The sequence below is a fragment of the Bos mutus genome, chromosome 8 (assembly GCF_027580195.1).
Source record: "Bos mutus isolate GX-2022 chromosome 8, NWIPB_WYAK_1.1, whole genome shotgun sequence".
Taxonomy (NCBI): Eukaryota; Metazoa; Chordata; class Mammalia; order Artiodactyla; family Bovidae; genus Bos; species Bos mutus.
Window position 1 is genome coordinate 74,525,931 of NC_091624.1, and position 13,803 is coordinate 74,539,733.

At 44.2% G+C, this 13,803-nt stretch overlaps 1 protein-coding gene across 6 annotated transcripts in view; it reads left to right on the forward strand.

Annotated features, from left to right (window-relative positions):
- The window catches only part of KDM4C (lysine demethylase 4C), a 411,129-nt gene extending 404,508 nt beyond the window's left edge, over positions 1-6,621 (forward strand). For 5 of the 6 annotated variants that reach the window (XM_070375870.1, XM_070375868.1, XM_070375866.1 and 2 more), the window contains one exon: positions 5,557-6,621. In XM_070375870.1, coding sequence (XP_070231971.1) covers positions 5,557-5,733 — 177 coding nt within the window. In that variant the 3' untranslated portion in view covers positions 5,734-6,621. The other variant, XM_070375869.1, reaches the window with a different exon arrangement.
- The last annotated feature ends 7,182 nt before the right edge of the window (positions 6,622-13,803 follow it).

Sequence of the window (13,803 nt, forward strand, 5' to 3'; positions counted from 1 at the left end):
AATGGAGTAGGGAGCCCTCTGGAAGTCCCTCAGGTCTTTGATTTTCTAATTCATGTATGATTAAGCATCCTACCAGCTGGGTCTTGTAGATTTCAAATACCATTTCTTAATCACATTAAAAGAAAGCTGCTCTGATCACAATCTCTTTGTTCCACAGTAGATTTGGCTCTAATGTCAGTGTGCTTTCCCATGTAGATTTACTTGAGCACAGCTTCTGAGTTTTCTAAGATCCATCTCTCAGAGCAGTCACACCAAATTGAACTTTTATTTTTAATTTTCAGAGAAAAAAATTTTAATTAAAAATATATAAATCACATAGATATTCTGAATCTAACCTGTTACGAACCTAGTAGAAAACCTCTTCAGGAACAAAATCTAGCTTGCTCACAGTCACTGAATCCAGTTTGCCACCTCTGATTTTAGTAAATCAAAGACTTAACGTGCTTCTGTTGTAACAAACCAGCTTTTCCTTCAGGTTTGTGTATAACCCTCGGCCCTTGGCTAGCCTATGAATGCTATTTTTTTTTTCCACTTGGTGAAACAAATCTAATTGGAAAACTTGTTGATGGAAAATACTTTATAATTAGAGGGGTTTTGTTGTTGTTGTTTTAAGGAAGGGCAGGTTGCAGCCCTCACTGGGAGGCCTTCATGTTTTAATGACTTCTGCTCACCCAGACACATGCTGACTTGGGGAGAAATTTTTCAAGAGAGTCAGCAGTCCACCTCGGTGATTGTGCTGGGTTCCTTCCCACTAACTTCAGAAACGGCCCCATTACCTTTTATTGTCTCACAGAATAACCATAGCAATGGTGCATAATTAACTGGTGCTGCTGGTAAATCGGTTTTATTATTAATTTGAGAGGTTGACTTTTGCTTTCTTCACACAGTGGCAACACTTTCATAGATGTTTCATTTTCTTCTTTAACTTTAGCACTTATAAAACGGAAAGATTACTCAGAGGAGATGCTTTGCCAAGAATGAATGAGCCAAAACTGTTTTCTTCCAACGACAGAGAGTGCCCAGCCCATCCACAGTCTCTTACTTTGCTTCCTGGGTGAAGCTGGGTAGCATCTGGGGGAAGCCACAGAGGGAGCCTGTCACCCTGGAGGACTGTCTCACGAACTGGCAGGGAACATGCTCGACTTTTAATCTGTGCCTGTTTTTAGTTTTCAAGCTTCTTTGTTCCATTGTTTGTCTCTTCTTCATGACTGATCACCTGTTTTCAAGCCTTCAAATCTAGGCTCTGCCTCTGTCACCACCTGGGGCGGGGGCCTCCATGACATAATGAGGTGTACTGTACATTGGTGGCATCTCAATAAAAACCAGTTGGGAGCACATTGAAGGGGAAAAAATAGGGAATTAGGAAGGAAAAATAGTGCTTTAAGCTTTACGGGAAGGAGGAATCAAGATAGCAGAGGAGTAGGACATGGAGCCCACCTCCTCCCGCAGATACGTCCAGAGGGGTTTGCACAGAACATCTAATGAGTACTGGCAGAAGACCTCAGACTTCTGAAAGGGCAAGAAAACCTCCACATAATCGGTTAGGATGAAAGAAAAAAAAAGAGAGAGAGAAAGGAGTGGGGACAAGACCTGTGCCCCAGGGAGGGGGCTGTGAAGGAGGAAAGGTCCCCTCACTGGACAGGTGCAAAGCTTCAGAGCCTCAGAGGAGAGCACAGCAACCAGCTTCTGGAAGGCAAAACAGAGAGTGACCCACACTCCCTGGCAGAAGATGCTTATGCCCTGGCCCAGGCAGGGGCCGGGTGCTAAAGCTTGGGCTTCAGAGGTCATACCCAGGGAGAGGAGTGGAGTTGGCTACACGCAGACAACCTGTAGAGGCTGGAATATTGCAACTGAGGCTGCACACGGAAGAAGCCTGGGCCCTCAGAGAGGCGGGGACCCATTGTTGAGCACCACGCAAGGAGAGGGGCAGGAACCGCCAATGGAACTCCTTTCCCTGCGCATGCTCTCAGGCAGCAGATGCCACCTACAAATTCCGGGGGTAGGCATGAGCGAGCACCACCATTGTGAGCTTCAGAGGCGGGCATGGACCACTGAGAGAGCCGGGAGCAGATGCCAGTCACTGCCCCTGCCATCCAGGGAGTGTGTGTGGGCAGCGGGCAGGGGCCAATCACTGTGCCTGCTGTTTTGGAGTCTCAGGGGCTGCTGCTGGGAGACCCACAAGCTGGTGCTGATTGCTACCCTGGTGTACTCGAGCTGGTGCTAGGAAACCCACAAGCCGGTGCCAGTTGCTACCTGTGTACTTGGAGTGAGTGTGGGCTGCCAAACCTTTGTTGTTGTTGTTCAGTCACCAAGTCATGTCTGACTCTGCAAACCCATGGACTTCAACATGCCAGCCTTCCCTGTCCTTCACTATCTCCTGGAATTTGCTCAAATCCATGTCCATTGAGTCATTGATGCCGTCCAGCCACCTCATTCTCTGCCATCCCCTTCTCCTTTTGCCTTCTGTCTTTCCCTGTGTCAGGATCTTTTCCCATGATTGGCCATTTGCCTCAGGTGGCCAAAGTATTGGCATACCCCACATGAAGGGTATAAGAGCCAGCACATGCTGAGGAAGGAGACAGAAGCATCCAAACTAAAAGCAGCCCCTCGACTCCAGACAAGACAGCAGAGTAGAAGGACTTCAGCTCATGTCCTGTCATGAAAACACCAAAATCACAGCTAAGTGCTGAACAACCATCAGCAAAAAAGACTGGAACCTACCAAAAAAGATATTTTACATCCAGAGACAAAGCCACACAAGATGGAGCGGGAGTCCAGAGCCCCAGGTCAGGCTCCCCAGCCTAACACTCTGGCATCAGGAGGAGGAGTCCTCAGAGCATTTGGCTTTGAAGGCTGGTGGGCCTTGAGGGCAGGCGCTCCACAGGACTGGGGCAAACAGAGACTCCACTCTTGGGGTGCACACAAGACTTCACATGCAGTGGGACCCAGGGCAAAGCAGTAACTCATAGGATCCTGGACTAGGCCTACCTGTGGGTCTTGGAGGGTCTTCTGGAGAGGAGGGGGCCCACTGTGGCTCACTATGGGGGCAAGGACACTGGTGGTGGAGGCCCCAGGGAATATTGATCACTGTGAGCTCTCTTGGAGGTTGCACTTATAGCACCAAGATCTGACCCCACCTAACAGCCTGCAGGCTCCAGTGCTGAGAGGCATCAGGCCAAACAGCCAGCAAGGGGGAGCACGGCCCCACCCATCAGCAGACAGACTGCCTAAGCTTATACTGACCTCACAGACACCTCTAAACACACCCTTTGACACATCTGAGTGAGGTACCACCTCACAAAAGTCGGAAGGGTCATCATCAAAAAATCTACAATCAATGCTCGAGAAGGGATAGAGAAAAGGGAACCAACCCTCCTATGCTGTTAGTGGGAACGTAAATCAGTACGCCACTGTGAACAGTATGAAAGTTCCTTAAGAAACATAAGATACAGCTACCATATGACCCAACAATCCCACTCCTGGCATATATCTGGAGAAAACTGTAATCCAAAAAGATCCATGCACCCCAGTGTTCATTGCAGCACTGTTTACAATAGTCAAGTCATGGAAGCAACCTAAATGTCCATCAACAGAGGAATGGATAAAGAAGATGGGGTGTGTGTGTATATATATATACACACTGGAACGTTACTCATAGAAAGAATAAAATAATTCCATTTGTAGCAACATGGATGGACCTAGAGATTATAAAAGAAGACAAATATGATACCACTTATAAGATAATTCAACTGAACTTATTTACAAAACAGAAATAGACAGACTTCAAAAACAAAGTATGGTTACCAAAGGAGAAATAGGGGGAGAAAGGATAAATTAGGAGTTTGGAATTAACATATAGGCACCTACTGCATATGAAATAGATGATCAACCAGGACCTACTGTATAGCACAGGGAATCCTCAATATCCGTAATGACCTGTATGGAAAAAGGATGGGTATATGTACACGTGTAACTGAATCGCTCGCTGTGCACCTGAAACCAACACAATGGTATAAATCAGTGACACTCCAATGTAAAATAAAGGTTAAATTTTTTTTAAAAGTAAACTTTACTGGAGCATAACAGAAAAAGCCCACATTCCTTTGCCTAGCTAACACTTACTGAGCAGTGACTGTGGCAAAGTACATTGCTTGGTGTGGGAGCACATGTAAAATTCAATTTATAGTCCCTGATATGCTCACCTTCAAGGGATCCAAGGAACCCCTGATGGGGCATCACCTACCCGTCATCTCGGCCCATGCCTTCATTCTACTACATTGACATGTAATGTGTTCCAGGAATCCAAAAGAAGGAACCTCATTTTTGTCAGTCACAGAGAAGACAGGATATCTTCTGTGCAAAGGAAACAGTACATTTAAAGACAGAGGCTGGAGACAATTAAGTGTGACCAGGAATTGCAAATAAGTCAGTCTAATCCAAGCATGGGGTAGGATTATGTCCGGTTATGTACATCCAGCCTGAAAGTATAGCCGTCACCTTGAAGGCAGTGAGGCTACTGGAGATCATAAGCAGGGGTGTCCTGTAGTCAGAGAGTGCAGAACATTTCTTCTAGTAGTTCTGGGAGACTAGGGCGCAGCACTGTCACAGTGGTTTAGCAGGGGAAGCGTGAGGGCCTGCACCATGGGGTCAGTAGGGTCAAAGAAGAAAGGAGGGAGGGCTTCGGGGTCCTGGACAGGATGGGGACAAGGGGAAGTTTACAAAGACCTTACATCAAATCGACGAAGTTAGATTTGATGGGGGTAGTGCTGCCATTTATGGAATTTAGGAAGGACAGCAATGGAGAAAGAAGACTTGTTCACTCTAGGATAGGAAGATTCTAAGTGCCTCCAGGATAAACATTCTGAGATGCCTGCTGGGTAGTTGGACATGCAGGCTTGAGCACGGGGGGAGGTATGAACCAGAGTAAGACGTGAGCGTCTTTAGAAACGATGTCAAAATTGAAGTTGAGTGTAGCTTGGTAGGCCCGGGGAGCATATGTAGAGAGGAAAAGTCCACACGCAAAGCCTCAGGGCCATCAGAGTTGAGCAAATAGTTAAGGGGAGCCCCTGACACATGAACAGTGAGCAGCCAGAGGACGAGGAAGAGGGCTTACAAAATGACAGAGAGCTTCATGCAAGAGTGAGGTGACAGAAATCATATACATTTAGGGTAGAGGAGTGTCCCAGGAACCAGGACAGTTGCAAGGAAGTGGTGGGAACAGAGACCCAGAGGTAAGTAGAAATAAGAGTGAATTAGAGCCGACTATGGACAAGTCAGTCACATACCTGGTCAGGCAAGGGCATGAATAGTCAGGGAGACTTAAATGAGAAGACTTTAGTTCTGCTTGTGCTGAGGAAAGTCCCCGAGGGCTGGAGATCCTGAAGAAAATGAGGCTAAATGGAAGTAGATGGGGGTGGGGAGGCACTCATGACCCCTGGTGTGGGCTTCTCCTAAGGGGCCTCAGCCCCCTCCCCACCCCTGACTGAGCCCGGCCTTTGTGTGTTCCTGTGAAGTCAAGTGCCTGCTCTTCTGCACAGTAACATTGGCTGTTCTTAGTCCACAGCTTCTGACATGCGATTTGAAGACACATTTTATGGAACAGACATAATCCAGGGGGAGAAAAAGAGACAGAGAGTGCTGAGCTCCAGATTCAAGAATGAATACGTGGATGACCCCGTCTACCGCACTTTCTTGAAGAGCTCTTTCCAGAAGAAGTGTCAGAAGAGGCAGTAGTCTACCTACATTGCTCTGCAGGCCACAGAATGACTTGGGCAGAAGAGAACCGAGGAAGGACAGCCTGGGGCTGTGCCGTGTGTTTCACTGGGGTAGGTGACAGGCTGTGTCTCTGACAGTGGAAAATCAGGCTCCCCAGAGTGTGGTCACCAGAACCGCAAAATACACATTATTAATTGGATACCACAGTCTGAAGCTGTCTCCTAGTCTTGCTTTCACTTGTTAGCAGTTGTCTCCTTTGATCCCAAAGAATTTTTCTAAGTGAAGGAAATCACTCACCAAAAAAGCCACTGCCAGAGGAGGTGGATCCCCACACACAGCTTTTAGGCCTAAGAAGGAACAGAGACTGCTCTCCTCCCTGAGCAAGTGGGGGCCTCCAGGCCCAGGTGGGAGGGTAGTAACATATATTTTCCACAGTCAGGGAAGGACTTTCACTTATTTGTTTTAAATAGAAGTTTTTATAAAACATTTTTAAAACACAAATGGCATGTATGGTAATGAGATTTACCCGTGTGCTATCTGTATTTCCCTTGTACAGAACTTTTACATTTTTTTATATCCCTTTTACTTTGGGTTGTGTCTGATGAGAACTGAGTTGTTGGCCTCTGTGAAATTTTTGGCTCTTGAGAAAGAATCCTTATGAATTGTCTGGGAATTTTATATATTTAAAGAGGGAGATCTGGGACTGTTATTTTTAAACACTTTTTTTTCATAATACATATTCTGAGTAGATATTTATAAATATGTTTCTTTCATTATGTGTTTGTAAGATTAGAGTTAAAAATAAATATGCCTCGATGCATAGTTTTGAGGTAATATGATTTTTCCTTTTTGCAACAGCTTGAAAATGTACTAGTGTTTAAAAATAAAGATTTCCATTTTCTCCAATTCTGTCTTCTAACTTGCTTATTTGTCTAGGTTTAAACCTAAAGAAAACAAGTTTTGTTTGTGAGCTGACTATGAAGACATTATGGGGCCCTGGCTTCAGACCCTTCCCTCACTGACTTTGTCCATAACTGTGGACGCACTGCCAGACATTTATGGCTGTATCGCCAGGGATAAAGTCTCCTCTGCCTGCTTGCGGTGCCTGCTGAAGTGTTTTCCTCAGCTCCTCCTTTGGGCCTGAAAGAAACCTGAGCATCTGGAGTCTCAAACTCTTTTCATACAGGTCTCTTGGTCCTCAGCTTCGCTGGCAGGGGCTTTATGGATCCTCCAATCCCTTCCATCACTTTGTAGATGGGAGTGGAGGAGAGACAGGGAGAGGGCTTGCCCACGGTCACACAGTGATGCTTCAGTAAACTGTGGCCACAGTGATACAGCATAACCAACAACTGCAAAATCTCAGTGCCCTGTGGTGAGACACACTGCTTTTGCTTATGAGCCTGCAGATTGGCTGATCAAGGCTGGGCTTGGCTGTGCAGCTGTGCTGACCTCAGCTTGGGCCAGCTCACACGTCTGCTCCATGTGTCCCCATCAGCCCGTTGGACCTAGTGGGCCAGCCCAGATTTGATCTTCTCTGGTCACTGGCAGAGGCAGAGAGGCCAACCAAATAAGCGAATTTTAGGTCTGATGTTGGTTAACATCCTGTGGCCCAAAGCCCAGAGCCAGGGATTAGAGGGCATTTCAGAGTTTCATGGCAAAACGTGTGGATATATCGTGTTACTGGGTAGAAAGTAGAGAACTGAAGCATCATGACAGCCACAGCTGAAGCTCAGCTCTGCAGACCTCTAGTTGGCTGACATTCCGTTTTCCAGAGTGCCTCGTGGCTGAACTCTGAGCTGGGGAAGAGCCCATCAGCCATATTTTTACAAGGACTGAGCACTCCACATTCTCTGCCAGTATAGTCATATATTTTATCAAGTAATCAAGCTTGCCTTTTGTATCTCCACATTTTGAATGGAACTGACCTGCTCTCTCCACAATATGCCAGGAAAGTAGGCCTGTGTAAGGCATTAAGAGGAATTAATCTAAATAGGATCATTTGTTTTGTACAAGTTTGCCTGTCAGCAAGATTTCTGATTGGTTGCCACAGGGAGAAAATGTGCAGAGTCCTATGTGATCTCAAATACAGCTGTTTTTTATGGTCTCACTTAACTAATGTTCCTATAATCAAGTACAGCTGTATATGGCCTAAGCAAAATAGTGTCGGCCACAGATACACTCTGGCTCTTGAGAAAGACACCTTTGTTTCACTGCATTCCGCATGAAGTCGTTATTAGCTCTCTGACCAGACAAATCAGTAAAGCTTTTTTGCTTACTGTGACACCTCAATTGTAATTTTAATTTCTTTGCGTTACACTAACTGCATTTTTAGTGTGCACATGTAGCGTGAAATCAGTTGAAGTCCTTCTAGTATTAAAAAAAAAAAAATTGCTGGCTGTGACAATTCTAATGTAATTCTAATTATAAGCCCTTTCTCTGGAGGTTAGAGGATTAGTAAAACTGCCTGGCATATTTCACAACATTTTAGTTCCTTTATATGTGTTTGAAATGAGAACAATGTGATTCTTGTCAATTTACTTTTATTAAAGTACTTTTGTTTAGTTCATCTAAAGAGAAATTGAAAAGAAGTATCTACTAAAATATCACATGACTTCACAAATGCATTATAAATTGCTCCTGAGTAATGGCATATGAAAATGTGAAGATGCAGAATACAAAAACACATAGGAGTGAATGGATTTGCCACTTCACCCTGTACCCGTCCAATGTGAAGCAAGGCTGAAACATGTTTGTTTCTGGAAATGACCCAGAGGTCTTACAAGTAGTCATACTAGAGGAGCATATGCTGCAAGATCATGTTGTGTTTCATTTTTGCCTTTAAGTAAAAAGGATCTGAAATGAAACAATCTTCATTTTACATACTAATCAGCCCCCAAAACTTGAAGAAAAATAGAAATTCTGAGACATACTCATTACATGAGTAACTGGTTGGTTGCAAAGACTCGATTTTACAATAGACTGCTTCTGAGAATTTATATGTGCATCATGGGAAGTATCTTGAATTTTCTCACCCAGTATATTGTTAAGACATACACCACTGAGTGGCCTCTGAGGAGCCTGAACTGTCCAGCAAGTGTGCTGAAGACTCAGAAACATGCTCCATCCTCAGAAGGTACAAGTCCACTTGAAGAAATGGAAGTTCGTCAATGATATTAATGATGTACTGAGCATCTATTGTTAAACACTGCCTAGTAGGCTTCTTAATGGTATTTATCTTACTTAGTCTCCCACAAAAAATCAGCAAAGGAAGTACTCTCCTCTTTCATGGAGGGAAACTAAGATTCAGAGAGGTTAAGTAGCTTTTGAATCACTTGACCTCAATGCATGAAGGAAAGCGAGGATTCTAAACCTGACACAATCAAATAACACTGGATAGATGACTCTGAAGCTCCAAGACAAATTAGCACTAGAGATATAAATAAGGAAGTCATCATCATTTTCTTTGAAAATGATATGAAATTTACCTTCTGGTAAAGGCAAAACTATTGGAGAAGGAAATGGCAACCCACTCCAGTGTTCTTGCCTGGAGAATCCCAGGGACGGGGGAGCCTGGTGGATTGCCGTCTATGGGGTCGCACAGAGTTGGACACAACTGAAGCAACTTAGCAGCAGCAGCAGCAAAGGCAAAACTATAGGATCAGAAAAGAGATCTCTTGTTGCCAAGGACTGGAAGTGAAGGAGGAAACTGACAACAGAGGCTCAGCTTGAGGAAACTTTTTGGGGTGATGGCAATATTCTTTATCTTGACTGAGGTGGTGGTAATAGGACTGTATGTCAAAATTCACAGAACTGAACACAAAAGGTAGATATTACTATGTGTAAGTATCACCTCAATAAACTTGCCTTAAATAAATAGAATCTAGTGGAATGGTGGTCAAGTAACTTGGGAGAGAACATGCTGAATGAGATGAGAACAAGATATGAAAAGAAACCAAGAACGCTGGGAAAGAACTACATATACCTGAGTTGTGAATGAGCACTGAAAGGGGCCAAGAAATGGGAAACCAGGATGCTGTGATGTCATGGACATCAACAGAAGATGGTACTGCAAAAAGGAGAGGGGTCAACAGAGGGAAAATACTACAGAGTCCTAGATCACATAGTTGTTCATTAGGAGAACACTGGTGTCTTTCATGAGAGCATTTCACATGGTTTCAGATGAGAAGGCTAGATATATTCAAATAGGTGAGAGGAGATCAAGATAGCGGAATAGATGGATGTGGAGCTCACCACTTCCCACAAATAGATCAAAATTACATGTGGAACAATTTTCACAGAATACCCACTGAATGCTGGCAGAAGATTTCATACAACCAAAACACAAAGATTACCATGTAACTGGGTAAGGATAAAAGTTAAAAAAAAAAAAAAGGATAGCATCTGTGCCTCTGGGAGGGAGCTGTGAAAGTGGAGGGGTTCCCCCACTCTGGGAGCCTCCTTCACAATGGGGAGAGATCAGCAGGGACAGACAGGGAGCTTCAGAGGAGAGTGCAGCAACAAGCTTGCAGGAGGCAGAATGGAGAGATAGCAGCATACCTGGTTCTCACAACCTCCATGCTCTACCCTACACTCACTGCCTTGACTGTCCTCAGTGTGCACTGGCCATTATTCCCTTGATTGGGGGTGTGATTGGTGTGGCAGTGACCACAGCCTGCACTGGATGTTGAGCAGGACCTCCTCTTTGGCATCAAAGACTTGTTTGGCATCACAGACCTTTCTGCTCCCAGTTGGAGTAGATGCTCCCTGATCTATTTCTGAGCTGCTGGTTGGGGTAGATGGGATGGGAGCATGTATGCTGGTAGAGGAGCCAGTGAGTATTCCTCCACAGGAGGTGTCCATCAGCAAGAGCTCATCTGCTGATGATCCAATTCCTTGGATTCCCATGGCTGAGGCGGGACTGATGGCAGCGCCAAGGATAGTGTATTTTGTGGGTCCACACATGGGTGACAGACAACATCACAGACTCAGAAGGCAAGGATCGCAGATGGCTTTTGGAAGGTGGAAAAGGTAAGTAAATATTCTCCTGTGAAGCCTCTGCTAAAGCATTTGACTACGGATCAAAACAAACAGGAAAATTCTAAAAGAAATGGGAATACCAGACCACCTTACCTGCCTCCTGAGAAATCTATATGCAGGTCAAAAAGCAACAGTTAGAACCAGACATGGAACAACAGACTGGTTCAAATTTAAGAATGGAGTATGACAAAGCAGTTTATTGTCACCCTGCTTATTTGACTTATATGCAGAGTCTGTCCACCTGTGAAGTCGCTCAGTCATGTCCGACTCTTTGCGACCCCATAGACTGTAGCCTACCAGGCTCCTCCGTCCATGGGATTTTCCAGGCAAGAGTACTGGAGTGGGTTGCCATTTCCTATGCCAGGCTGTATGAAGCACAAGATAGAATGAAGATTACCCAGAGAAATATTAACAACCTCAGATGTATAGATGATGCCACCCTTATGGCAGAAAGTGAAGAGAAACTAAGGACCCTCTTGATGAAAGTGAAAGAGGAGAGTGAAAAAGCTGGCTTAAAACTCAACATCAAAAAACTAAGATCATGGCATCCATTTCCATCACTTCATGGCAAATAGATGGGGGAGAAAATAGAAACAGTGGCAGATTTTATTTTCTTGGGCTCCAAAATGACTCCAGATGTTGTCTGCAGCCATGAAATTAAAAGATACTTGCTCCTTGGAAGAAAAGCTATGACAAACCTAGATGGCATATTAAAAGAGACATCACTGTGCTGACAAAGATCCATCTAGTCAAAGTTATGGTTTCTCCAGTAGTTATAAAGAAGGCTGAGTACCGAAGAATTGATCCTTTAAAACTGTGGTGCTGGAGAAGACTCAAGAGTCCCCTTGACAGCAAGGAGATTCAGCCATTCAATCCTAAAGGAAATCTACACTGAATATTCATTGGAAGGACTGATGCTAAAGCTGAAGCTCCAATACTCTGGCCACCTGATGCAAAGAGCTGACTCTTTGGTAAAGACCCTGATGCGGGTAATGATTGAGGGCAGGAGGAGAAGAGGGTGACAGGATAAGGTGCCTGGATGGAATCTTCAAGTCAAAGGACATGAATTTGAGCAAACTCCGGAAGATAGTGAAGGACAAGAAAGCCTGGAGTGCTGCAGTCCACCCAGGGTTTGCAAAGAGTCGGACACAACTAAGCAGCTGAACAGCAGCAACAAGAACAAAACCTCTACAAGGGAGCATCCCTGCTGAAACTCTGTGACTGTTGTTTCAAACCACTAAGCAAGTAATGCAGACAAAAGGTAAACATATTTAATTCAGATGACCATTAGATCTACTACTGTGGGAAGAATTCCTTAGAAAAAATGGGATAGCCCTCATAGTCAACAAGAGTCCAAAATGCAGTATTAGGTGTAACCTCAAGAACAACATAATGATCGTGATTCATTTGCAAGGCAAACCATCCAAGACCACAGGAATCCCAAGTCTATACCCCAACCGCTAATGCTGAAGAAAATGCAGGTGAATGGTTCTATGAAGACCTACAAGACCTAAAACTAACACCAAAAAAAGATGTCCTTTTTCTTCTTGCTGCTAAGTTGCTTCAGTCATGTCCGACTCTGTGCGACCCCATAGACGGCAGCCCACCAGGCTCCCCTGTCCCTGAGATTCTCCAGGCAAGAACACTGGAGTGGGTTGCTATTTCCTTCTCCAATTCATGAAAGTGGAAAGTGAAAGTGAAGTTGCTCAGTTGTGTCCAACTCTTCGCAACCCCATGGACTGCAGCCTACCAGGCTCCTCCATCCATGAGATTTTCCAGGCAAGAGTACTGGAGTGGGATGCCATTGCCTTCTCCGCATTTCCTCTTAGGGGACCAGAAAGCAAAACACAGAAGTCAAGAGACCTGGAGTAAAAATCGAGTTCGGCCTTGGTGTACAAATGAAGCAGGGCAAAAGCTAACAGAATTTTGCCAAGAGAATGCATTGTCATAGCAAATACCCTCTTCCAACAACACAAAAGACGACTCTACACATGGACATCACCAAATAGTCAATACTGAAATCAGACTGATTCTATTCTTTGCAGCTGAAAATGGAGAAACTCTGTATAGTTCTGTCCTTTATTGTGCCCATCTTTGCATGAAATGTTCCCTTGGTATCTCTAATTTTCTTGAAGAAGTCTCTAGTCTTTTCCATTGTTTTTTCTATTTCTTTATATTGTTCACTTAAATAGACTTAGATCATGAACTCCTTATTGCAAAATTTATGCTTAAATTGAAGAAAGTAGGGAAGACTGACAAATAAATTCAAGGGATTAGATCTGGTAGAGTGCCTGAAAAACTATGGATGGTGATTTGTAACATTGTACAAGAGGTAGTGAACAAACTCATCCCCAAGAAAAAGAAATGCAACAAGGCAAAATGGTTGTCTGAGGAGGCCTTACTTATACCTGAGCAAAGAAGAGAAGTGAAAGACAAAGGAGAAAAGGAAAGATAGGCCCATCTGAATGTAGAGTTCCAAAGAACAGCAAAGAGACATAAGAAAGCCTACTTAAGTGAACAATACAAAGAAATAGAAAAGACTAGAGACCTCTTCAAGAAAATTAGAGATACCAAGGGAACATTTCATGCAAAGACGGGCACAATAAAGGACAGAATGGTGTGGAACTAACAGAAGCAAAAGATATTAAGAACAGGTGGCAAAAATGCACAGAAGAACTATACAAAAAAAGGTCTCAATGACCCAGATAACCACAAATTTCTGATCACTCATCTAGAGCCAGACATCCTAGAGTGTGAAGTCCAATGGGCCTTAGGAAGCATTACTACGAATAAAGTTAGTGGAGGTGATGGAATTCGAGCTGAGCTATTTCAAATTCTAAAAGTTAATGTTGTTGAAGTGCTGCATTCAGTATGGTAGCACATTTGTAAAACTCAGCAGTGGCCACAGGACTAGAAAAGTTTTCATTCCAATCCCAAAGAAGGGCAATGTGAAAGAATTCTTAAACTGTCACACAACTGCACTCATTTCACGTGCTAGCAAGGTCATGCTCAAAAACCTTCAAGAAAAGCTTCAACAATACATGAACCAAG